At 48.4% G+C, this 24,523-nt stretch overlaps 1 protein-coding gene across 4 annotated transcripts in view; it reads right to left on the bottom strand.

The window, feature by feature from the left end:
- Positions 1-24,523, bottom strand: part of LOC133366582 (myosin-10-like) — a 61,056-nt gene that overhangs the window by 4,304 nt on the left and 32,229 nt on the right. For 3 of the 4 annotated variants that reach the window (XM_061589832.1, XM_061589833.1, XM_061589835.1), the window contains 25 exons: positions 23,368-23,489; positions 23,091-23,160; positions 22,786-22,946; positions 20,621-20,729; positions 19,170-19,301; positions 18,007-18,213; positions 17,080-17,217; positions 16,307-16,430; positions 15,477-15,648; positions 12,759-12,971; positions 12,483-12,627; positions 11,735-11,941; positions 10,860-10,964; positions 9,969-10,121; positions 9,019-9,267; positions 8,305-8,517; positions 7,527-7,739; positions 6,168-6,329; positions 5,511-5,639; positions 5,099-5,187; positions 4,051-4,174; positions 3,747-3,955; positions 3,427-3,535; positions 2,674-2,846; positions 1,262-1,285 (listed from right to left, as the gene is read on the bottom strand). In XM_061589832.1, coding sequence (XP_061445816.1) covers positions 1,262-1,285; positions 2,674-2,846; positions 3,427-3,535; positions 3,747-3,955; positions 4,051-4,174; positions 5,099-5,187; positions 5,511-5,639; positions 6,168-6,329; positions 7,527-7,739; positions 8,305-8,517; positions 9,019-9,267; positions 9,969-10,121; positions 10,860-10,964; positions 11,735-11,941; positions 12,483-12,627; positions 12,759-12,971; positions 15,477-15,648; positions 16,307-16,430; positions 17,080-17,217; positions 18,007-18,213; positions 19,170-19,301; positions 20,621-20,729; positions 22,786-22,946; positions 23,091-23,160; positions 23,368-23,489 — 3,752 coding nt within the window. The remainder of the gene's footprint in view (positions 1-1,261; positions 1,286-2,673; positions 2,847-3,426; positions 3,536-3,746; positions 3,956-4,050; positions 4,175-5,098; positions 5,188-5,510; positions 5,640-6,167; positions 6,330-7,526; positions 7,740-8,304; positions 8,518-9,018; positions 9,268-9,968; positions 10,122-10,859; positions 10,965-11,734; positions 11,942-12,482; positions 12,628-12,758; positions 12,972-15,476; positions 15,649-16,306; positions 16,431-17,079; positions 17,218-18,006; positions 18,214-19,169; positions 19,302-20,620; positions 20,730-22,785; positions 22,947-23,090; positions 23,161-23,367; positions 23,490-24,523) is intronic. The other variant, XM_061589834.1, reaches the window with a different exon arrangement.

The raw sequence follows: 24,523 nt of genomic DNA, 5'->3' as shown, positions 1-24,523 counted from the left end.
GCAAGCACTCCTCTTCTTTCTTGTATAGCAGCCATTAGGGCTGAAACAGGCATGGCAGGGTGAGATCCAGGATGAAGCCTGCCAACTTAACCAAACCAAGACACTTCAAAGAAGCCATGCAAGGGCCCACAAATTGGATTGGAGTAGTGGAGATAGGGGAGGGAGTGCTCAAACCTTTCCCCCCCACATGCCATTTACCCATTTTTATGCTCACCCCACTCACCCGTTCATAAACTGCTATTCAGCTTGCGGGGGGGGGGCATAAAAAGACAGCTACCTGCATCACAAAACCCACCATGGTACAGTGGTCAGAATGTCAGTCTAGGACCCCTGGGACCAGGATTCAAATCCCCCTTAGCTATGAAGCTCACTGCATGACCTTGGGCAAGTAATGTTTCTGTCGGCCTAGCCTACATCACAGGAATGGTGTGGCCTAAGCAATAAAAGGACAGGGAAATAGCGGACATCCCAATGTAAACTGCTTGACCCATTTTTCATTGGGAAGATTACAGGGTGGGGCTCATAGCTCAGTGGTAGAGCATATGCTTTACATGCCAAAAGTCCCAAATTCAATCCCAGGCATTTCTAGTTCAAAACAAAAAGGATCAGGTTTCAGGTGATGGGAAAAAAACAACTTTATCAGCCAAAGACTCTGGAGAGTTGCTGCCAGCCAGTGTAGACAGCACTGGGACAGAGGGACAACTTGTCCTGGTATAAGGCAGCTTCCTGTCTTCCTATCATGTCTCTCTTTTACCGCCTCTATGGGTCTAACAGCAGCTCTGGACACCAATTTAGACTCTTAGAGAAACAGTACAGAAGGGGAAAGGGTTAAACACATCCACTTCTAGTTGAAAACTGGAGACCCCGACGGCTGCTTTTAAGGCTGTGTACACAGCATACATTTAAAGCACAATGCTTTCCCGATATAATTCTGGGAAGGGAACTGTAGTTTACCCCTCACAGAGCTACAATTCCCAGCACCCTGAACAAACTACTGTTCCTAGGATCCTCTGGGGGAAATCATGTGCTTTAAATGTGTTATAAATGTATGCTGTGCACACAGCCTAAGTTTAAAATATAAAAAAGGGAGGAAATGAGAATGTGGCTCTTCCATGTCAAATCTGTTCCAGGCCTAACCAGGAGCAGTGGAGCGAGGAACTTTTGCACTGCAATTGCACGTGCACACAGACATACACGCGGACACACACACCCCAAACTGCACAGCACACACATGCAGAACAATGGGGGAGTAAGGACGTACTTCCGCTGCCGGCGCTCTAACTTGCTGTTGGATCGAGAAAAAGATGGAATGTAACAGAGAGAAAGAAAGAAAGAAAGAGGTACAAACATGAAAAAATGATCTGGAAAGGACTCTATACAGACAGAGGAGATAAAAGTAGGTAAAAACAGGATGGAAAAGCGAGTTGAGTTCTCTTAGGTTCTCAAGCAGAAGGATCAAAGGCTTACTGAAATAAGTCCTTGGAAATAGATCTGCTAAGAGGAGGCTTAAAATGCTAAAAGAAATTGGGGGTGGGGGGTGGAGAAGGCAGCTAGAAAATTGTGGTTTCTGGGTTCCACTGCCTTGGAATGGGATTTTCAGGTTCCTCTGAGGGAGAGAGATGGAACTAACACCTAGGTTCTCGAAGGGAGGAAAAGGATTTAATCTAATTGATAAACATTGTTTAAAACACGTATAAAACGTGTGGGCAGGGCTGCTCCACCTGTCAAAGTCAGCTCATGGGAATGAGGGAATTAAGGATCCAGCCTACTGTCTGGATCCAGTTCTTCATCCCTGTGCTCGGGGTGCAGCAGGAGCAGCCTGCCTGTGGAGTGGCCAGAGATATCTGGCTGGTCACTATGGGAAGCAGGATGCTGAATGGGTTTTCGGTCTGATTCAGCAGGGCTCTTCTTTGAATTCTTTGAGAGGTGGCGTGCTGGGGGGAGGTGGGTCTGAACAGTTTAAAACAGTTGTATGATTTTTAGAGTAGGTATATTCTAAAGGTTACAGTTATCCAGTGTTGACTGTGAGGGTGTTTATGTGCTTTCTGCATCAGTTTTCAAAGGAGCCAGACCAAACAGCCACGAAAGAGAATGATCAATAAGATCCCATGTATGGTGAAGTGTGGCCCAACTCCAGGCAGAGTCATGGCCAAAGAGATAGAAAACAAAAGACCAGATGTACACACTACTGCAATCCCTAATGATGCTGCTGGTCTAAAATGGAACTGTTTTTCTCTTATAACATCCAACACAAAGTATACTGAGATACCAAGGGAAAGAATGATGCACTGTGCACCCATAAAGAGTCATGGCCAACAGCAGCTTTCAGTTTTTTCCAGGCATTGTGTGCCACCCTAGCTAGCCATGACCGGTATAAAATTTACCTGAAACTATATATAGCATATTTAGCATAATGTTTAATCCAGATTATGGAGATATGAGAACAGCAAAAAAACCCAAACCAACAAACAAAAAAGCAGAAAGGCAAGAGACAAAAAGGGGAGTGCCTAAAGGCATGTGGCACATAACGGGGACATACAAGGCAGGGTGACTCTACCTTCAACTAGTTGCTGCTAAGAACTGGCCACAAGGGATGGGGAGGTCTCATCTTCAAGAATCGTTCCGTATGCAAACCCAACCTGTGCCAAGCCCTGCCCATGCAACACTGCCCACCTGAGACGATTCCGCAGGCTGGTGACCTCACGGTTCATAGACTCCGCTGACTCAGTGACATCCTCAAGTTCACGCTGCATGCGACGGCGGCTGGCATTGGCCCGCGATGCCTCCTCTTCGGCCTCTTCTAGCTGCCTCTTCAGTTGTTTCAGCCGCAGGTGGCCCTTTTCAACCTGCCAGAAAACACACACACGCACAGAAGAGGGGTGAGGCCTAAAATGAGCAGAAACCAGATCCTCAATGCATACGAATCTTCAAGGAAACTTGACATGAGCCGCTATCTTGTCTGCCCATTTTTCTTACTAAAGTCACTGATGTCAAAATGCAGGAATGTGGAGGAAAGTGTTTGAAGACTGGGTGGGTGCTTAATTTCTAAATATGTTTGTTTTAAGGGCACTTTTTGTACCAAAAGCCTTCAAAATAAAAAGTAAGTAAGTGAGAAAATCAAGGGCCAAAACGATAAATAAAACAATGTGCATCCAAAAATAAATCGGTGCAGAGCAGCTTGAAAAGCTAGTTTATGGGGGGGGGGGGAAGAGAGGTGGCAGGGTTTAAGCCTGCCTTGAAGTTACACGCCCTGGAAAACTCTCATCCCTAATCTCAGATGTGTGACCTTATAAACGGTGAGGTACTTTGCACACCCTTTTTTTTTACTATTTCTTCACCATTTCCAAACACTGAACCCCAAGACTCAGAATGAGGAGAGGCACTGGGGTAGGGGTGGGGACATGTGTGTGTGTATCTTGGCCATACCTGATCTTTGTACTGATCTGCGTTCCTCCTCTCTTCATCCACCTGCAAAATGACCTCTTTGAGTTTTTTCTCTGCCCTCCGCACAAGTTTTCCTGACAGAATCCTCTCCCTAAAAAAACAGAAAATTTAGGAACAAACCAGGATCAGGGGAAGAGATATCCATTCTTGATTCTTATTTGTCAACTGGCATTGCAAACTGACTCATGATCCCAGTGCTCACCATAGCTCCCTCCCCCGCCCCACAACGTATAAAGAAATATATGTAAATATACAGTTTATGCGAATGGCAGCATAAGCAGCCTGGGCCCCCTGTGCTTCACCTGGACTCCTGCTCCAACTGCTCCTCCAGCTGGGCCACCTTGGACTCCAGGGTGGCAATTGCCATCTTGTATTTGGATTTGACAGACGAGTCCATCTCCCCCAGCTTGGCCCTCAGGTCTTTGTTCTGGCGCTCCAGCTGCTGCCGAGCGTTCTCAGCCTTCTGTGAGAAGCTGCGCTCCGCCGCCAACTCTGTGGTGAGTGTTTCTACCTGCAGAGATGACGGGAGATCAGGAGGAGCTTCCAGAGCTGTAGGCAGGGAGCAGATGTCACAAAAGACAGGCCGTCCCAAAAGACGCCACTCACCTGCATGCTGAGCTTGCGGTATCGGTCATTCATGAGCTCCATGTTGCTTTGCTCCTCATCCAACTCCTCCTCCAGCTGACCAATTCTTGCCTCAAGGTGGCGTTTTTCATCCAGGAGAGCTGACCTGAATTACAGATATATATTTATTATGACTATTATTTGGGGGGAGCAGAGGATTCAGAGGGGCAGCTGTTAATCGGAAGGATGTTTCTGGAGGAAACTCAAAGAACATCCTCAAGGTGGTCATTTTGGTTGCTTCCACACTAGAGCCCTTTAGTGCCACTAAGTCATAACTTTTCCACAATCAAATGGAAGCAAAATCAAAATGGAGGTTTCACATAGCATTTAAGACAGAACTATACTGTCCAGTGATGCCCATCGCATGACCAAGACCCATCTATAAGGTCCTCTCAGAAAAAGTCCCATTCAGCAAAGGTCCCCTGCAGGCTTAATTAGAAACTTCCTCCTTGCAACTTCTGCCTCTCATAACTTCCTGTTCAGCAAGGCAGCAGTATTATCGATGGACAATTCTTAATTGCCTCTTACCCAACCAGTTCTTGGGAAGGGGGCAGACTTCAATAACCAAATTCCTCTCATTTCCTACTCCCACATTTTATAGGAAATAAGTGCTATTTTACTTTAAAAACAAAAAATGAGGTGAAATTAGTTACTGAAACCCCTACTTGACAGGACGCTTCTAATCAAAGACAAATTAGCCTTGAAAAACTTCAGCAGCATTTTGCTTATCCAGCCTGCATTTAAAAAAATTTAAAACTTGCCAGAGGTCATTTCTGAATAAAAAGGACACGAGGACAACACAGAAAACCCTAAAAGCCAATAATTTGTCAACAATGTTATCTGGATTCTCTGTTAAGAAGGAGTGAACAAAAGATGGAAATTTCAGACTAAAAGGCTAGTGTAGAGGGAATCTTAATCCAGATTAATTATCTACAGAACAACCTTTTAAAACTAAGCCTTTTTATTCACAATCAAAGAAAAAAATGGCTATGGATGTGGAAACTGGGTTAGAAGGCCCCTCTGCACTCACTTGCCACTGTTCCCATTGGCCAGCTCATCTGCCAGGTCGTCCCGCTCCTGTTGAGCCTGCCTCTTGGCTCGTTCCGATGCTGCCAGGTCCTGCAAGCAATGAGTAAAGGGCAGCAGAGGATGGGTTAAACAATGAGAATGGGTCAAAATGTCACATCAGGACCCATGAAAACAGGGTCTACTTCCCACTACCCAAACAATTTAAAAACACCACCAGCGTTTCTTACCCAATCCCCTGGCATAGGGTTGGGGGAAACCCTGTGCTATTGATGGGCTCAAGCTGGTAGCAAAACAGGAGGGGTTGAAAATGAGTACTTATCTACACTGCGCCCTGCACCTCTCCCTGTCTCCCAGTCTGAAATGCCAGCTTCTTCAGAAGGCTCAACGTCCTCTTCCCAGAGCATCACCCTCACCTCCTGCAGCTGCAACAACTCTGCCTCCAGATTCTTCAGCTTCTTCTCGCTCTCACGGGACTGAATGAAGATTTCCTCACGGGCAGCACGGGCCTCCTCTACTTCCCGCCAGAGCTCCTTCATTTGGGCCTGGAATTGGGGAAAAAAGGTACTTAAAATAACAGAATCCCACGCCATCCCACTTCAAGCTTAACTACTTCTGTGAGCAGGCTTAAGAGCATAAGGAAGGCTGAGAGATTACACATACAGGGCAAATAACTATATGACAACTGCCTAGTCCCCACAGCCTATGGCAGGGGTGGGGAACTTGTGGCCCTCCAGATGTTGCTGTCCTACATCTCCCATAGTCCCTGACCATTGGCCATGCTGGCTGGGGCTGACAGGAGCTGGAGTCCAACATCCAGATTACACCACGCTGGCTACCCCTATTCTACTGTAGCTAAGCCTAAGGACATGCAACTGAAATAAATCACATATTCTTTCCTCTTTATCCTTTGTGCTGAATTTTACAACTGTGAGCTCTTCAGGGTAAGATCCTGATTTTGTACCCTCTACTGTAGAGTGTGCACTGAAGGCACTATATAAATATAGAAGGCACAGAATAACGTAAGCAGGGAGCGTCTCCTCACGCCCTGCATTCACACGCACACCCCCTACCTGCAACTTGCGCAGCTGCTTCCCTGCCTCGTCCCGTCCCTTGTTGGCAGCATCCAGCTGTGCCAGGGCCTCCTGAAGATCAAGCTCCAACTTCTTCCGGGCTGCTAGCGCCTGGGCCCGTTGTTTCCTCTCAGCATCCAACTCAGCCTCCAACTCCCGTACCTGGGGATGCAGCAGCAGCGTCAGAGGGAAGACGCTTGTCCTACATTCAAAGCTATGCCAAGACCTGCTACCCCACCCACTACTGACGATGACAACGACACAGTGCCTGGCAACTGCATGAAAGGGATGGGATGGGGACCCGACAACCAGCTATAGCCTGCAGTAGAATGGGAAAGGGCTAGGATGGAGTGACACATCTCCGGGATGCAAAGTTTAATGCAGCAGCGGTAACAAATGCAAGAAGAGACATGGTAAGCAGAGATGTTGACTCTCAGAAAATCCACTGGAAGAGGTGTGACCCCCTCCTCTCCTCCTGCAATTCTTGGTTCTTGGGGCGATCACATTTCTCAAATGTTGCAAGCTGCAGTTGGAGGGGGCTGTCCAAAACCAGATTTTTTCTATGCATATACAGTATATTGTAGCTGGGTAAGCAGTCTGTATAACATGACCCAGAGATCCAAATGGAGTCCTTGATCTACTACTTGTCCCATTATCTGCCGTGCAGTTAACCTGCCGCACTGTTCTGGATGCAGCCCCAGAGAAGCCTGGCTCAGAGCACCATTTTCCTTGCTCTAAGTACCAAAGATTAAAGGGCTCATCTCTTGTAGCTCTGTCTGCCTGAGTATTCCCATACTTGTAGTTTTGATTCTCCTCCACCAATCCATCATCTCTTATCTTAACTCTCTTAAGTTAAGTCCTGGGCCATCATCCCTTATGTACATCCTGTCCCTGGCTGCATTTAATTTTCCCAATCCCATACGTGTCACTATCTTTTACCATCAACAGATTCAGATACTTTCAGGAGCATAGTTTTTTAAAAATATATTATTACATTTTTATCCCCACCCTTTCTTCATAGAACTCAGCAGGGCAAAGTACATGCTCATCCCCCCTTTTAGTCCCTTTAACTACCTGTTCTTATTTCTACATTTATATCACACCTTTCCCTCCAAGAAGCTTCAGGTGGTATACATGGGTCTTCCACCCACCTTCCATTTAGCCTCACAACTACCTTGTGAGCGATTAGTCATTCAGAGTATGACTCTGTCCCCTCCGTCTAAGTCCACCACAATGAGGATTCTCTTAATGCAAACCTGGGTTCTTTCACCACCACCCCCTTGCCTCCCTTTCTCCTAGGCACACATCTGCTTGGGCAAAGGCTGTTGGCAGCTGAGCCTTCTCAGCCTCCATTCCCACCTGCTTGCCAAGCAGTTTCTTCTTGTCATCATTGGAGTCGTCACGGTTCTGCAGCTCCCTCTCGTGCTGCGCCTTCAGAGCCTGCATGTTGACCTCCAAGCGGAGCTTCCCATCCTCTGTGGACTGAAGCTCATCTTCCAACTCCTCCAGTTGGGCTCGCATTTCTTGCACTTGCTGCTCCAGGGCCCTCTTGGAACGCTCCAGCTCGTGCACCTGATTTGAAGCGGGGAGAATGAGGGAGAGAAGTAGAACGAAATGTGTATTTGCATAAGGGAAGGGTGTGGGACCTGCAGCTCAACAGATATTACTGGACTACAACTTCTGTCATCCTTGACTATTGACTGTATTGGCTGGAGCTGATGGGAGTTGGAGTCCTCCAACATGAGATGGGACACATATCCACCATCCCCAGTGTAGGATCCCACTGAGGGGACTGTACAGGAAGGCTGGCTTCTTGCCAAGTTTGTATGACTGCCCATATGCCAACAAGCCTGGAACATGCCATTAAATGCTGATGGCTGCCCTGGAATCTTAAAAATCTGAACGTTTGGGGGGTTGTTTTTTTTAAAAGAAAAGACTTGTAGGTCTTATGGTTGTGTGTGTGCGGGAAGGGGTATCCCTTGAAAAGAAAGTGGCAGCCTGAAAAAGATACCATTCGCTTTACTTCCTGCCCTTTCAGATCCTTATCCTCTTCAGAGAATGAGAGCCTAATCTTGTAGTGACACTATATTCCCTTTCTCCCTCCCAGCAGACCCAGGTGTCTTGGCTGCAGCCTTACATTCTTGCCAACGTCGTCCTTGGAGCTGACCAGGTCATCCATCTCGGCTCGCAGCTGCTTATTCTGCCTCTCCAGCTCTTCCCGAGCCTCTGGCGCCTCCTCCAGGGCACGGCTCAGTGAAAGCACTTTGGTCTCCTTCTCCCGGGCGTCAGCTTCTGCCCGGTCCCTCTCCTCAGCGTAGCGGGTGGAGATCAGCTTCTCCTCAGCTAACATCTGACAGAAATCCAGTAATGTAAACATTGACCAATCTGCCCTTGATCTGGCAGGGGTGGGGTCAACCGAGACATTTTTGAATGTTGGGGGTGCCAGACCCAGTAGAGAGATAAACAGGAAAGCAGGTTGTCTGATTTAAGTTACAGACAGGAGATGTGGAGAAAGATGTCCAAAATGACAAGAAGAAAGGCTGTCTATTGTGAGGTGGGATATCTCCAAGTCACAGGTGAGTAAGCAGTTTAAGTTAATGGATTTTCTGAGCCAAGGAAGGGGACAGTTTTTGAAGAATGCCTTTTATCATGAGGTAGACAAAGCCATTTAGGAACAAAACTAAAGACTGGGGGCTGGGCAACAATTAGGGTGACATCAATCCCTAATTGGGGAAGCGGTTTAAAGGTATAGTCAACTGAACAGACTGAGGGGAGAAATGCCTTTTGGGGCAGGGGCAGAACAACTACTTCAGCTTGGCAGAGAGTCCTGATAAGGAAATGCAAACCTCACCTGGTCAAATTTCTTCTGCTTCTTCTTGAGCGCAGAGACCACCTGGCGTTCCTGGTCAAGGGCAACGGTGACATCATCCAGCTCCTGCTGCAGCCGGGTCCGCCCTTTCTCCAGCTTGTCGCAGGACTGGACCCGCTCCTCATAACGCAAGGAGAGGGCCTCTAGGTCCTTGGTTGCCCGGCGCCGAGCTTCCTCTATTGATTCTGCTGCTCCAGCATCCTCCTCCAGTTTCTTCTTGGCCTCCATTACCTGGTGAAATGGCCACAGGGAAGTCACATTGTTCATAACACCAGGCGACTGAGGATGTTGGGAGCCTGGAAGCCAAGTTTACACGAGGCTTCTGCAGCAAGCAAAAGCTCAGTTCCACTGAGACCTTATTGGGCCTCTCTTTCTCTTTCTTCATATGCTGACAATGCAGAATGACTTTTATTAAAAAAACACTATTAGCATGTGTTTACCCAGAGATCATCTTTGTTTTCTTTTGGTATAATTTTAACATATTTTCCAGTAAATCTCTGGCGGAAAGGGAAAGTAATCTCTCTCTCTCTCTCTCGAAAGCAAAGAGCAACTCATTTTCCACACTGCACCTCAGGTAAAGCACCATCTATTTAAGTTTATAGGCACCTTTCCAAGCCCTGGTGCCAAGAAAGAGGTAGTAGTGAAACAAAGTCCCTCTTCTTTTGTGTGCAACTCCAAAGAATGTGATCTGGCAGAACTGGGACAGGATTTGCATTTCCCCAGTTCAAACCACTAGGGAGAAAAGGGTAAGCCCTGATCTTCTAATTTTCCTTCGAAGAAAGCAATTTACCTCAAATAAAAACTTGCCTAAGGCTCCTCCAATATGTTTTCTTTGGTGGAGATATCCCCACTAGGCCCATGGGGAAAAACTACCCCCGCCTTTTCGGTTGAATTTGAGGTTCTGCCTTTCTGCCACTTCTTTTATTTCCCACCTGCTGTTGCAAGCTCTGGATCTGGCGGGTGAAGTTTGCCTTGGCGGCCTCCTCCTCCTCTAGCTGCTCCAGTAGAGCCCCCTTTTCCTCCTCCAGCTGCCGGACTCGTGAGCTCAGATTCAGCTTCTGCCGCGTCTCTTCCTGGAGCAGTTCCTGGGATTCAGAGGGGAGGAAAAAGTACATGTCTTAAAGAGACCAAACCAATCCAAATCTACCCATCTTCTCCCCCTCAAAAAATCAGGAGCCCTAGTTCTCTGCATGCTCACCTTTAACCTACTACTACCCACAATCCATTACAAGATCAGCCTGGTTTAGAGTCTCTGTTATGACAGAAGGCAAAAAGATGGCAGGGGATGGAGCAGGGTCTTCTTACCTGGGCCCCCAAAATTATGTTACATGCTACCCAGTGAGACCCATCCGCATTTGTCCTTCCTAACATTAAGAGAGTTCCAAACAGTTCTTCAAACAAGCTTTTGTTTTAACGTGTAGATAAATTTGGTGCTAGATGGCTTTAGTTGGAGTTTACTGATATAATTTATTTGTAAGCAGTTGAATGTATGGGTATAAATATAAATATTTTATTTCTAGGCTGCCTATCTGGCCGTGGCAGCGAGGAACAATTGTGTTTTTTTATTAGCATGTGAAATATACAGGTGCTTTACTAACCTTAATCTTGCTCATCCTCGCTGTATCCTGTGAGATGGGTCACCTTAATTCCCATTTTACAGACACAGAAAATGGAAGCCAAAAGAAACGATGACCTACTTGTCCAGTATCGCTCTGTGAGTTCATGGCTAAGCTTAGACATACACGGACATTTCACAAGCTGAAGCTGCACATTCTACCCACTGGTCATTCTTTCCCTTTATCCCTGAGCCTCAGGGACTTTACCTGCGTATCTTGCAGGTGGGATTCTACACTGGCCAGGTCTTTGGCAAGCTTTATCGTCTTGGACTCTGCAGTTCCCAGGGTACCAGAGACTCCATCCAGCTCATTCTGTTTTCAGGAGATGAAGACAGCAGATAGACAGAAAGACAGACAAACCAAAGATGAGGTCCAAATGCATCATGGGAGATGAAAACATCAACCTCTCATAAGTCAAAAGCTAAGAATAAAGCTGTGGCTTTGTATTCTATGCAACCACCATACAAATGAGGACCTGCTCTGGCATTGTGTAGAATTTGGAATCCCGAGAAGCTTGGCTTTCTTTTAAATGTTAAAAAAAGAAAACCAAATTTCTAATCCTCATGTCTGCACAGAAAAGCATGAAGTCAGTGTTTGGTGAAGGCTCAGGAACCAGACAGGCAGTTGGTCAGGGCTTTGGATAGTTTTGGGCTAGGACTGTTTCAGTGATCAGTAGCCTCCCAGGCCCACACCTCCTTTGCTGTTAACTATTCTTCACCTCCATCTCTATTTGCCACCTTACTCATCATCTTGGCACCATCTATCACCCCAGCAGTTACTCAACATTTCCCCAATCATCCCCAATAACTGTAGAAGAATTATGCAGGCACTTATAAGGAAAAAACTCCATCTTACTTCATATCTTGCATAATGAACTCTAAACATAGCATTCTGTCAGTTGGCTTGGCACAAATTCAGCAAAGCATAGGGGACAATCAGAGATACAAGAGCCATAATAAGACTGGGAGACTACATAGGTAAAGAGATTTGAAAAAAAATTAGGATTGGGAAGGCCGGAGAATTTGAAGTAGGGTTGCCTTCAGAGCATGCACTCTCTTCCTCTCTCATGCACACCCCTCTACCTGCAGTTTCACCAGCCTTTCTGTAAGCTCAGTCTTGGCTCTTTCGCTCTCGGCAGTCCGGAGCTGCAGCTCCTGGACTTGGCCTTCCAGCTTCTTCCTTCGCTGTTCTGACTCCAGCTTGGTGGCTTGCAGGATCTTCACCTCCTTCTGCATCTCAGAATTCTCCCCTTCCAGGGCTTGCTTAGTCTTCTCCAGGGTAGTTTTGAACTGGGAACGGTGGGGAGATGGAGATAAGAACCAACCAAATGCCCAGTCCTCAGACACTGCCCTCTTCTCAAGCCTACAAAGACTGCATTCCTAAGCATGCTTGCTAAGGTGAGTAAGTCCTTCTAGGATCACTGAGTAGACATGCTTAAAATTGTGGGGTAAGATTGAACACACCTATTTCAGAGGACTTACAAGTTCTAAAATATGGAGAGACTTTCCTAATGCACCCGACTCTGAAAACCCAGCAGTTGTAGGTCTTAGACACTCCTGATCTCTAACCCTCAAAGCCCCTTGGCTCCCAGTCTTCCTGCTTCTAAACCTCTCTCTACATCAAGGATTGGGAACCTGCCGCCCTCCAGAACTTGTCGGTCTCCAGCTCCCATAATCTCCAGCCGACATGTCCAATTGTCAGGGATGACGGGAGCTGCAGTCCAACAACATCCGAAGGGCCCACGGGCTCCCCGCTCTCTGCTGTACACCTCCCCTCTCGCATCATTCCAGCAAAAAACAGGAGCATCCCAATAAAATCCCAGCCGCATACCCGGCGTGACTGCTCCAACTGTTCTGACAACTCCTCTAGGGCAGTCGTGTGCCGCTGACGCATCTCCAGGACCTGGGCTTCATGCACCTTGACCTCCTCCTCAATGGTCTTCTTTAGTTCGGTCACTTCCTGCTCCCGCTTTGACCTGAGAGGGAAAGGGAAAGAACAAGGGCTAGCTAGCTTGGGAGGCAGGCTGTCCTGGTGGGGCCAAAAGGCAAGTGGGGAGAGCAACTTATATAGCATGAGACAGGCACACTGTGCGTATCAGGCCTTTACCGTAGCTCTTGCTGAGCAGCTGTTGAATCCAAGGTGTCCTCGAGCTCCGTCTTCAGTGCCTCCAGCTCCTCGCCAAGGTCACGCCGCTGTTTCTCGGCCTTGGCGCGGGCCACCTTCTCAGACTCCAAGTCCTCCTGCAGCTCCGCCAGCTGTGCCTGCAGTTCACGCAGGGACTTCAGCACAGCATTCTTCTGTGCGGATTCTTCCTCCACTCTGCAAGGTGGGCAGGAAAGGTCAGAGGAACGAGAGAGGGCTGGGCCAAGGGTGGGCCAAAGGAAAGGGAGGGGTCTGGGGAGCTAGTGGCATGCAGCAGCCATCCACAAGGGGAGAGAGGAAGAACTTTGCAGGGTGCCAAATAGGCACAGAGAAGCAATTGTGCTCCCCTGAATCTAATCCAAGACTGTATCTATACTTCAAAAATGTAGAAACTTTCAGTTTTTTACTAAGCAACATTAGGAATAATAGCTTAGGACTATCTGACCATGATCATGATTATGGATCAGCAGACTTCAGGCTTACAGGATCTACTTTGTTTTTCTCTAGCATCCCAAGATCCAGCAGCTGCAGCCAAGTGAAAAATAGTGGCATAGAAAAAGGGGTGGCCTTAGAATTTTTTTTTAAAAGGGCACCTCTGAGTGTCTCTCAGCAGCCCAGGAATTTGTTCTCAGTACTAGAACTGAGATCAAAGTCTTTTCACACAAAAAAATTATTCATAGTTTCTCCCAAAGCTTTCTTCATTTCATCAGCTTTAAATTTAGAAGGAATAGCTGTTGCTATTGTTAAACAATTGGGAGTCAGAACTCCTCTGGATGATTTGCAATAGATCCCCAAGACCTACCAACAGATCCCCATCTTCCTTGTGCCCATCCCTACCCTACATTCCCAGGATCCCTATGAAGAAGCCACAATAGTCATCAGCTTAGGGTTGCAGGGCAGGCATCTCTCAAGTTCCCTGGATCAAACTGTTCTACAGTCCAGCCAATATGCCCCTCTATATGATTTTCTTGCATATTTCCAGCTCCTTTCTCATTTTTGACACCCTCAGAAAAGAATTCCAGTGAGTGGGAAGGCAACATTCCCTCTCTAAACCATTATATTAACATTCTCTTCAGAAAAGACTGTAAGTTCAGTGGTAGAACACAGTCTTTGCATGCAGAAGGCGCCCAAATTCAATCTCTGGCATCTCCAGGTAGGGTTGGGAACGACTTCCTGTCTGAAACACTGCTGCCTGCCTGTGTAGACAATAATGAGCCAGATGGACCAATGGCTTGACTCGGTATGAGGCAGCTTCCTATCTTTCTTCCTAAATCCCATTTATCCTGGTGATAAGTTAGTCAATTGCTAGTTATTGTTTCTACGTCTCTTTCTCTCATTCACACTCACAGTCAGATCTCTTTGTTAGTGGCTTCCCAAATCAGAACGTTAAAAGAAATATTGGGCACTATAACAAAAGGTCATTACCACTGTGGAAATTCTGAAGGACAAGGAAAGGGGAGCCCCCAACAACTGGAGTGGGGGGAGGAAGAGAAAAAGAAGCTTGCTCCAGATAGCATGAGACATAGACTTAAACCCAAGCAAAGGCTCAACCATGGAAATTTTCCTGTTCCAGCTCTCCAACTTGCTACGTGGGATTGCCATAATCAATCTTTGTTGGTTCAATTTATTTTATTTTATTACATTTACACCTTTACCTTTTCCTTTTCCTCCCAGGAGCTCAAGGTGGTTCAAATGGGGTTACCCAGGAACACACTGGTCATCTTGAACATGTGCCTTCTAACTATCCCTGCAGGGCTAGCCCTAGACTGCAGTGGGCCCTCAGCAGGCCCTCAACACACACCCTTGCAGCTGGCATGGGCTTAAATAGGCCCGGCTGTGCGACCTCCTGCATTGCTGCACTAGCGCGCTGCATGCGCACACACAGTTAGCCAAGATGGCAGGCATGTGCATGCAGCATGCTAGTGCAATGATGCAGCAACACAGCAGGTTGCGTGGCTGGGCCTATTTAAGCCTGCTCCACCTCTTGTGTCAGTGCACTAGCGTGCTGCATGTCCACACCTGCCATCACCCACGATGGAGGATGCAGTGATGCAGGAGGTCCAGCAGCTGGGCCTATTTAAGCCTGCATTCAATGACATGGGTGAGGTGTTACCTGGGAGGGTGGGGCTCCTGTGCCACAATCCAGCCCAGTGTTGAGTCACGGGGCATGATTTGCTGGCACAAATTGCGGAGCGGAAACTCCACCCTCTCAGCCCCAGCCACAGGATCCCTTGGCCAGTGCCCAACCTGGCCCCCCACTGGCACTGGGCCTGATTCCCTGGGCCCACAGACTACAGTTTGCAGCAAGGACTGCATTTTTATAATCTCTACACATGTACCTAGCTATGGTAGGTAGTATATACACAGATAGGTCCAGCTGTAGATTAAGCATCACCATCAGATCAAAAATTTCAAATATGATAAGGGATACTGTAGAGACTGTGAACCCTCAAGCCAAGGGGCCTCTCTTTCTCTCTGCAGCTACCACAATACCAGGGAAAGCTCTAAGAAGCAGCAGTGGAAGGGCAGAATGCAGAGCCACCCCATGACTGGTTTTAAGTTAAATGCATGCAGGTGTGAACAGACTGTGTCTGATGGGGAAGTGCCCTGTTTGCCCTAATAGACCAGCCTCCACTGCCAAGCAGGCAGTAGCCCTCTGCCCCAGGGCGCATCCACACTTACCTGGCCAGTGCTGCCTGTAGCTCAGCTTCCTTCCTTGCCAGAGCTTGGCGGAGCTCCTCCAGCTGCTGCTGCAGCTCCGCCACCTGCTCCTGCAGGTCACCTGCCTCCCCATCTAGCTTACGCTTCAGCTTCTCCAGCTCCTGACGCCCCTTTTCCTCCTTCTTTAGCCGATCTGGAGGGGGGACGGGGGTGGAGAGTGGGAAAAAGTCAAGCAAGAGAATAGAACACCATACTGCAGTGGCACATGAACACAGAAAGCTGTCCTGGTTCTTGGCCTGGCCATTCCTTCACCTAAGCCAGGGACGGGGAACGTGGTGCTCTCCAAATGTTGTTGGGACTCTAGTACCTATCAGCCCCAGCTTGCATGGCCAGTGGTCAGGGGTGATGGAAGTTAATAGTCCAATAGCATCAGGGAAGCCCACTATTGGTCTATTCCAAGAGGCAGCGGTCTCCAGGACCTCTGGCATGAATCCCCTTTCCCAATCCTCTTCCCCAAGATGTTTTGACTGGAGATGCCAAGAACTGAGTCTGGGACTCTTTGTATGGCAAGCATATGCTCTACTATCAAGGCACAGGCCTACTCAGAGCCTCCTGCTGAGGCACCTCATTCTGTGTGTGCAGATTTTGGCCAAAAGTCTGCCGGGAGGTGGGGGGGGGGAGAGATGACCTCCTTCCAACAGCAGCAAGTGCCTCCCCAATGATGCCAGTCCACCTTAAACCAGCATGTGATTGCCACAACAAAGGAATGCAATTCCTGACACTTGAACAGCCCACAGCAGACATCTGGGCAGCCCCCACCTTCACACACATTGCCCCATTCCCTGGCACACCTTCCATGTCAGCTATGACTGCTTCGTATTTGTTGCGCAGTTTGGACAGGCTCTTCACCTTGTCTTCTTCCTCTGCCATGTGGGAGGTGAACTCTGAGAGACGTTCCTCCATCAGCTTCCTCTCCTGGTGAAGGCAACAGCCAGTAAGGGACGTGAGCATAAAAAGATGGAGGGAAAGAAATCAAGCATGCCTACTCTCCCAGGAGTCCTGGCTTTTCCATTATCCATTTGCCTCCTCCTAGGTTACTTCCAGACCATCTGTTCTATTGAACAATCATCCCAATCTGTTTCCAGGAAGGTTAGATGACATTACATCAAAGCAAATGTTATCCCACACTTTCCAGTGCATTTTACCAGTACTTTGCTTATAGCAAAAAGTCTGATCTTTGGGGAAATGGGTTTGTTGTGCAAGAGCTCCAAATCAGATTTAATTGTGCAACCTGAATTTGCCAGTACATGACCTGAAAATAGCAACGGAAGTGCCCCTAATACTCCCCTTCGCCTCTTCCTCTCCCCAGGGGCTCTCTCTGTGGCTGTGGAATTAAGAGTTAATTCTCCACCACCCGGGCAGGCCACTCCTCACAAGGCAGCAGGCGGCCGTTCCTCCTCCTTTTCCTAGCAGTCATCAATTGGGATAACCGAAGATTTCCCCATGAGAGAGAGGACGACCCACACAATTTAAGGGAGGTGTGCAAACACCACCATCACCACCACTCCCCCCCTTTCACTCTGTGCTAGAGGTGGGGAGAGAAGCAGAAAAGGTCCCCACTCACTTTATGCAGTTTCGAGTTTTGGTCTTCAAGCACCAGCAGGTCTTCCTCCATTTTCTTCATCTTGGCTTCCGTGCTCACTTTCTCTAGCTGCAGCTTCTGCCGAGCAGCCTCCTCCTCCTCCAGCTGCTCTTCGATGTCCTAGAAGGGAGAAAGGAGAGAGACAGAGAGAGGGTGTCAAGAGACATCTGGGGCCATAAAAGAAGGTGGCGCTGGCACATCAAGCCCCAGAACTGCCTCAACCAAGCAGCAGGATTGGCAGAGCATTCTGTGCTTGGTATTCAATCCAGTGTGGTGTAGTGGTTAAAGCGTTGGACTAGGACCAAGGAGGCCCAGGTTCAAATCCCTGCTCAGTCACAAAGCTCACTGAGTGACCTTGGGCCAAGTCACTATCTCTCAGTCTAACCCACCTCACGGGGTTGATGCAAGGATAAAGTCATGGGGACCACGTAGGTTACCCTGTGTGCTTTGGAGGAAGAGCAGGATTTTTAAAAAAGATGTCATAAAAATGTATTCATTCAAAACAAAATCAGGAGGACCTGTTTAAAAAAGCTTAGCAGAAGAAAATTATCTTTTGTCCTAAACATTTTACAGGGATGGGGGCCTTTCTAGGAATGGGTGTTCCGAAAGTGTGGTGGCACCATGGACAAGGCCCTACTGAGCAGAACAGCTAACCTAGAGACATCCTTGCATAGTCTGTGTGCATCTGCAGGAGCTTGGCCCAAGAAACGCTGATTTCTGCATAAAAGTTACCAAATAAAGCAACCCCCCCAAAAAACCTCTCTTTAATTCTGTCCCACCCCAGACATGTATGGCTGCACAGACCAACTTAACTCTCCCCCTCCCCCAAGGGAGCAAAGGTCACGTTCTTTCTTTGTGCCTCCTGACAGAGAAGGGCCTCTTTCCATCTCAGCCCCACCCCCTTCATACCTGGATGTGCTGCTGCATTTTCTTCTTGTCTCCCTGCAGCTGCTGGCATCGCTCCTCCTCCTCCTCCACTCGCGACTCCAGCTCATGCAGGATGTCCTCCAACTCTTGCTTCCGAGCCGCCAGCCGTGCCCGCATCTCCTCGGCTTCGGCAAAGAGCTCCGTCTCAGCCTGCAGCTGCTCAGCCAGGATGGCCTTCTCCTCCGAAAGCTACCACAGAAACAAGATCAAGGAGGGATAAGCAGCAGATTACCGGAGTCTATTTTAGGGCATTATGGTGTAAGCCTTGGTTTTAAAGTATTTTCATCCCAATTTCCCCCTTGTTGTTTCATCTGCCATTAACTGTAGTTTTACTATGTATGGGTAAATAATGATCCTTTACATTGGAGTGAGGAACCTCAGGCTCAGGGGCGGAATACGGCCCTCCAGGCCTCTTTACCTGGCCCTAGGACTCTTTCCAGGCCACACCCCTCACTTTGGCCTCTTGCCCCATCCATCGCTGGCATGTGGTCTAGCCCCCGGAGCCCTCCTGGTGTAAAGAGCTGCCCTATATTGTGTTCTCAACCATAGGGCCACTAGCACTATGTACTTGGGGGGCCATTGGGGGGATCTTGGACAATAGTCTTTCTCCCAGCCTTGTGTCCCAAGGATCTTTTAAACTGGAGATCGAAACCAGGGACCTCTTTACCGTGGTCTTTGACACCTGAGATGTGTGTTTTCAAGGCCCACCCTATTCCTATGATTGTGATTTGTTTTAATTGTTTTTAATATTGAATTTTAAACTGTTGTAACCTGCCCTGGAACCTGCTGATGAAGGGCAGGTAATACATTTAGCAGCAGCAGCAGCAGCAGTAGTGGTGATGGTGATGATGATATTATTATTGTTGTTATTATTCCAAAGTGACTGCTCTCCCGCTGAGCTATGCCCCCCTTCTCTAAGAGACTGGTAAGAGACTGCTCAGAGTACAGGGCTGGGGGTGGCAGAAGGCACACAGAACGGAGCAAATGAATCAGATAAAGGGAACCAGAGAAAGTGGAAAGAGCTTCAGCCGCAGATACAGAGGAGAATGGCATGCAAGAGGGAAGTGTTACATGGGCTTGATGGGTTACATGAGACTGGGGCTGGGCTGCTAGGATTCTGGGCTCCTTCCATTCTCCCTACTCACCTGCTGATATTTGTTCTCCAGTTCCTTGAGGTCCGTTTGGGTCTTTGTGTGTTTCTCCTGTACCTTTTGCAGCTCCAGGGCCTTCGCTTGCATTACCTCATCTTGCCGTGTCACCTGTAACAAGGGCTTCACCTGGGGAAAAGAGAAGAGGGGAGGGGCTTGAGGGAACCAAACTAGGAGGGATTTTTTTGGGGGGGGAGGAGGAGGAACAACCTCTCTGCCAGCTGGGGGGAACCTCCAGCTTGCGGGCTAACTAGGCCTGGCACAGGTCCCAAGTTGGCCCATGAAGCCATTCCCCACAAACCAGGACCATTTGCCTTATACCTGACATCACATGAGACAACATCAATTGTGGGGAAGGCATGGATGTGGCTACAAATGAACAAATCGGGAGCTTGAAGTGGACTCCCAACTGTTCCTATGCAAGCAGGGCTTCCTGTCAGCACAGACAGGCAGCCCCACTGGAACTGGCTGCATTGCAAAGCTCTCATCTCTGTTGGGAATTCCCCAGTGGAGCCAAGGGGGCTTCCTGTCTCCATTTGGAGGAAGTGGACTTCAAAGGGCTCCCCTTAATCACCAATCGCCTGATCAGCAGTTACAACTTTGACATCAGGTGGTTGACAGGTGAGCAGCCCCATGCACCCACAGGAGAATTAGGGGACCAGGAGGCCAGCCAGCTTCAGTCCCCTACCACTGTTCTGTGCAAAAGCTCAACACAGTCTATCAACCCAAACCTACTCTAATTTGATTCTATGGTCAGAAGGGGGTCAGGGAAGCTGTAAGACATAGGAGAGGAGCAGGGAGCTGTGCAAGGTTGGTTAGCCATCAGAGTCTTTATGAAGCACTGCACATACACTTCAGAGCTTTCCCTCACAGCCATGAGGACTTGGAAGTTGCTTCATTTAAAGACGGTGAGACTGGAGCATTGGGGGATTCATCGAATTGCCAAATATGGCACAGGCCTGAAGTCTTGCACTTTTTAATAATCTGTCAGTATTACAGTGGGAAAAGCAATAAAACTCCAAAAATTCCACCTTCTAAATAAACTCTATTGGCTAAAACAGCCTTACTTTGGAAACCCTACATATTGCTCAATATCTTTTGGATTTGGAACTCTCTGTAATATCTGATCTGGTCTAGTCTAACTCTTGTACATTGTCTACCTCGTGTCCAGGATCCAATTCAGAGTCTCTCTGAGAGATCCAGCTGCTCGCACCCCGCTCTTGTAATTTTCTCCATCGCATCTCTGCAACCTTTTGATCCCAATGTATTAGAATGGAAGGCTTCAAGGCCTAGCCCGGGGATGGGGAATCTGTAGGCCTCCAGACATTGCTGGACTCCAACTCCCATCAGCCCCACCCAGCATCGCTAATGAGTCAGGGAGGATGAGAGTCGTGATCCAGCTTGGAGGGCCATGGGCTCCCCATCCCTTGTCTAGCCATTTGACCCACCTTGGTGAAGAGACGCCACCATTGCCAGTGGCGCAACTTGAGGTAGGCGGCACAGTTGCGTTGCATGACTTTAAGGGCGCTCATCTGCTGCTGCTTTTTCATGAAAGCCCTGAGAGAGGAGAAAAAGAGGTGCGCAGGCATAAGTCCAGCACCATATGGACAGTTGCAGTTAGGTAACTTAGCCAGGGGTCTCTGTGTGTGTGAACATTCTGAGATTGTATAATCCCTTCCCCTTCCCCATGCAAAACACATCAGCGGAACACTATTTGTTATTGGCATAACTTATACAGGTTTCTGACTATAGAGGACAGTAAGCAGGAAGACTACTGATGGTAGTCAGTGAACCAGGCAGGGAAGCAATCTACTAGTCCAGAGGTCCTGTGGGTACATCTGGAATTCTGAGGAAGTGTCATGGGCAGTGGTGGCTGGTGCCCATTGGAACTGGTAGGGCAGAAGGCAGGGAGCCCAACATCAGCTGCAGCCAGAGCCAATGACAGGTAGAGCCAACTAATTCTAGCTTTGTCCCCATCCTCCTCCATACTGAGTTCTATAAGGGCAGCAGTAAGACTAAGGAGGAGGAAGCTGACAAGCAATGCCACCCCCTGGACCAGTTGTAAATAGGGAGGCAGTCAGGTGGGGGCTGAATGAGGGCAGACAAGTTGGTGGGGCAGTGCCCCATTTGTCCTAATGGACCAGTCTCCCCTGGTCATGTCATAAAATACTGCAAAATTTCCACAGGCCACGAATTACTGACTACTGATGAAGTGAAACCTTTGCCCTTTTTCAAGAGATATTTGAGGAGGGGCTTAAATATCCTTGAGAAGCGAAGGCGTTATGATGCCCCAGGTTCAGTCGCCATTTAAAAAAGTCCTCGGATAGCAGGGCAGGGAAAAACCTCTGCCCAAGCCACAGAAGCTGCTGTCAGTCAAGGCTGACATTGATGGGTACCATCAGCCTGAATCTGTAGAACTGGGTGAGGAACCTTGTGGTTTCCCTCATTTGTTGGACTCCAGATCCCACCAGCCTCAGCCAGTATGGCCAATGACCAGAGACGATGGGAAGTGTCCCAACAACATCCAGAAGGCAACAGGTTCCCCATCCCTGCTGTAGAAATTCTGCTTTCTGTGGTGAGGCAGGTAACTACCAGAGAGGGTGCAGCAGTGCCCAAACTGTGCAACCATCGCTGCTGACTTTTAGATGCCAGGCAAAGTCTGTCCTGCTCTCTCATGCTTCCCGTGATGCTTTTTTCACATATTCTTGTTTTTGAGCTGCAGCTTTGTCTGTGATATTTGTTGCTTTTATCTTGTGCTTTAGATGGCATTTAATCAGTACATAAAATTGTTATTGCTTTTACAACGGTTTGTTTCTAAACTGGCTTCAATTCATTTACAGGATATAAATCCTACAAATAAATTTCAGAGAACTGCAGAAGTTCTCAGCATAGAAAGCTAGCATGTCAGGGAGTAGGCCTGGTGAGTCCCTAAGTGTTCTATGTGGAGGAGCATTCAGTTATCTGGACCCCTTCCCCCACAGTCTTAAGTGATGCTGCCCAAACACAGGCTGACTGCCTCGTCTACTGTTCTGTCAGACCTGGGCCTTAGTCCAAACTCCAAATCCAAACTCCACTCCAGGGAATACCAGAAATTCTGGTTTCCTTAACCCATTAGGGGAGGGGCTGCCAACATTGCGCCTACAGGCATGTATACACTCACAGAGTCATTCCCTGGGGCCCACACATCCTCTCTCCCCCACCACTTAAATTAGTCTTGAAAGAAACATTCTATTCTAGCCAAGGGAATAAATGACAGTATGTGCATGGTTGTGATGCATGGGTGGAGTCCATGACAGGCCCTCCAGTTTGCAAAATGTGCCCATAGGCCCAAAACGGTTAGTGACCCCTGATTTGGGCCATACTCTCTCCCCAGCTGCTCTATTAGTCATTTGTTTCTTCAGATCAGGGATGCAGAACCTGTGGTCCTCCAGATGTTGTTGAACTACAACTCCCATCATCCTTGACCATTGGTCATACTGACTGGGGCTGATGGGAGTTGGGAGCCCAACAGCAGCTGGAGGGCATCAGGTTCCCTGTCCTTGCTTTAGAATCTGATAACCTGCTGTTAAGGTGCCGGCTAGCAATTCATCCCGGTTCACTGCTCAGTGCTCACTTGCGGGCCAAGTATCCGCGGGCGGCTGCCTGGAAAGACACTATAATATCTGTAATCTTCAGGTCCCGTTCCTCCTCCAGGTGAGCCAAAACACCAGCCCGGAAGAAGATCTTACTCTGGCCAATGCGGTAGAGGTTTGGGTCCAGCTCCAAGGCCTTGATCTGTAATGACAAAAAACAAGAGGAACAGAAAATAAATGCAGGTGTGTGATGGGGATTAGTCAGTAGGACTCTTTGGTTCTCTGGGAGTGGACTAGATCTAGTCCACTTTGCCCTTCGTCATGCCAGCCAGCACGCCCTACATACCATGCGTTCGCAGGCCTGTTTCCCATCCATGAACCCTTTTGGAATGGCATTTGGAGTCAGGATCTCATACCTGTCAGGAAAATACAGAGAAACCAGGGAGGTTAGAAGTGGCACAAACGCACACAGAAGCTTGAGGTAAAAAGGAACATATTCAGCTACTAGGGACAGGTTATGCCCGAGATGGATCCAATCCTGGATGACTGAGAACAGAGCAGGTCCCTCTGAGCACACATCCCTGTCCCCTACGAGAGCCAGGCCTCTCATGCCAACAAGGTACCTCTGTCGGAATTCCTGAAATATGATGCGGTTGGGAAATCCCTGGCGGCAAATGCGAATTCCTTCCAGGACTCCGTTGCAACGCAGTTGATCCAACACGAGGTGCGGCTCCAATTTTCCAGCCTGTAACAGGAGCCAGGAAAAACAAGCACCTGTAACAGGATGCTTTGGTAGTCAGAACACTGCCTGTTCAAGGCTTGGGAGGGGTCTCTCTCAATAATCCAAGGCCATTACTTCTGAGATAGGTTGGGCTCGAGTGTGTGTGACTGGCTTAGTCTTGGCTGTGTAAGGCATATGAATCTAGGTTTCCCTGGTCTGTCCAGCATTCTAGTCAGTACACTGTGGTCCTCCAGATGTTGTTGGAACTACAGCTCCCATCGTTCCTGATCACTGGCCAAGGCAGATGGGGCTTGTAAAGGTTGGGAGTTCATCGACATAATGAGTGCCAAGAGTTAACTATCCTTCCACTATACCTTTGTAGGTTCTTTTACTCCCTTAATTCAGGGGTGGAGAACATTTTTAGCCTGAGGGCCACATTCCCTTCTGAACAACCTTCCAGGGGCCAGATGCCAGAGGTAGACAGGGCCAAAGGCCAAAGTAGGTTGAGCAATGAATGTAAATTTTACCACTGTACAGGAGGCTAGTTTCTACATACACTCAGACACACCTCTCTATCTTCCATCCGGGCAAGCAAGAGGCGTTACCAGAATACAAGGACATACTCCAGCCTTACAAAAAACACTAAAGAAGGGTGAGAAGCAAGGCCAGTAGAAGTGTTACTGGGGAAGGGGTGTGGCCTAGGGAAGTCCCCAAGCACCAGACAGAGAAGCTTGGCCACATTTGGCCCCTGGGCCTGAGATTTCCCACCCCTGCCTTAATCCCCCACACATCAGCACCTCATTCAAACACACCTTTCCTCCTCATATTCTCTCTCACAGCCAAGCTGCCTGAATAGCTTTCAGCTCTCTCTGCCACCAAGCAGCCTCCATACTACCAAGAAGAGGGCGTCTTGGCCAAGAAACACCCTCTCATAGGCTGCAGACTCCCCTTCCACACAAAAGAAGTCTTGAGCCCTCTTTTGACATGGAAGAAGTCTCTCCCCTGCCTCAAAGTAGAAGACGCTGCTCAACATCTTTAATGGACTCCCTCCGATCCTG

This window comes from Rhineura floridana, chromosome 11 (genome assembly GCF_030035675.1).
Source record: "Rhineura floridana isolate rRhiFlo1 chromosome 11, rRhiFlo1.hap2, whole genome shotgun sequence".
Lineage (NCBI taxonomy): Eukaryota > Metazoa > Chordata > Lepidosauria > Squamata > Rhineuridae > Rhineura > Rhineura floridana.
This window is presented reverse-complemented; position numbering and strand designations above follow the sequence as displayed.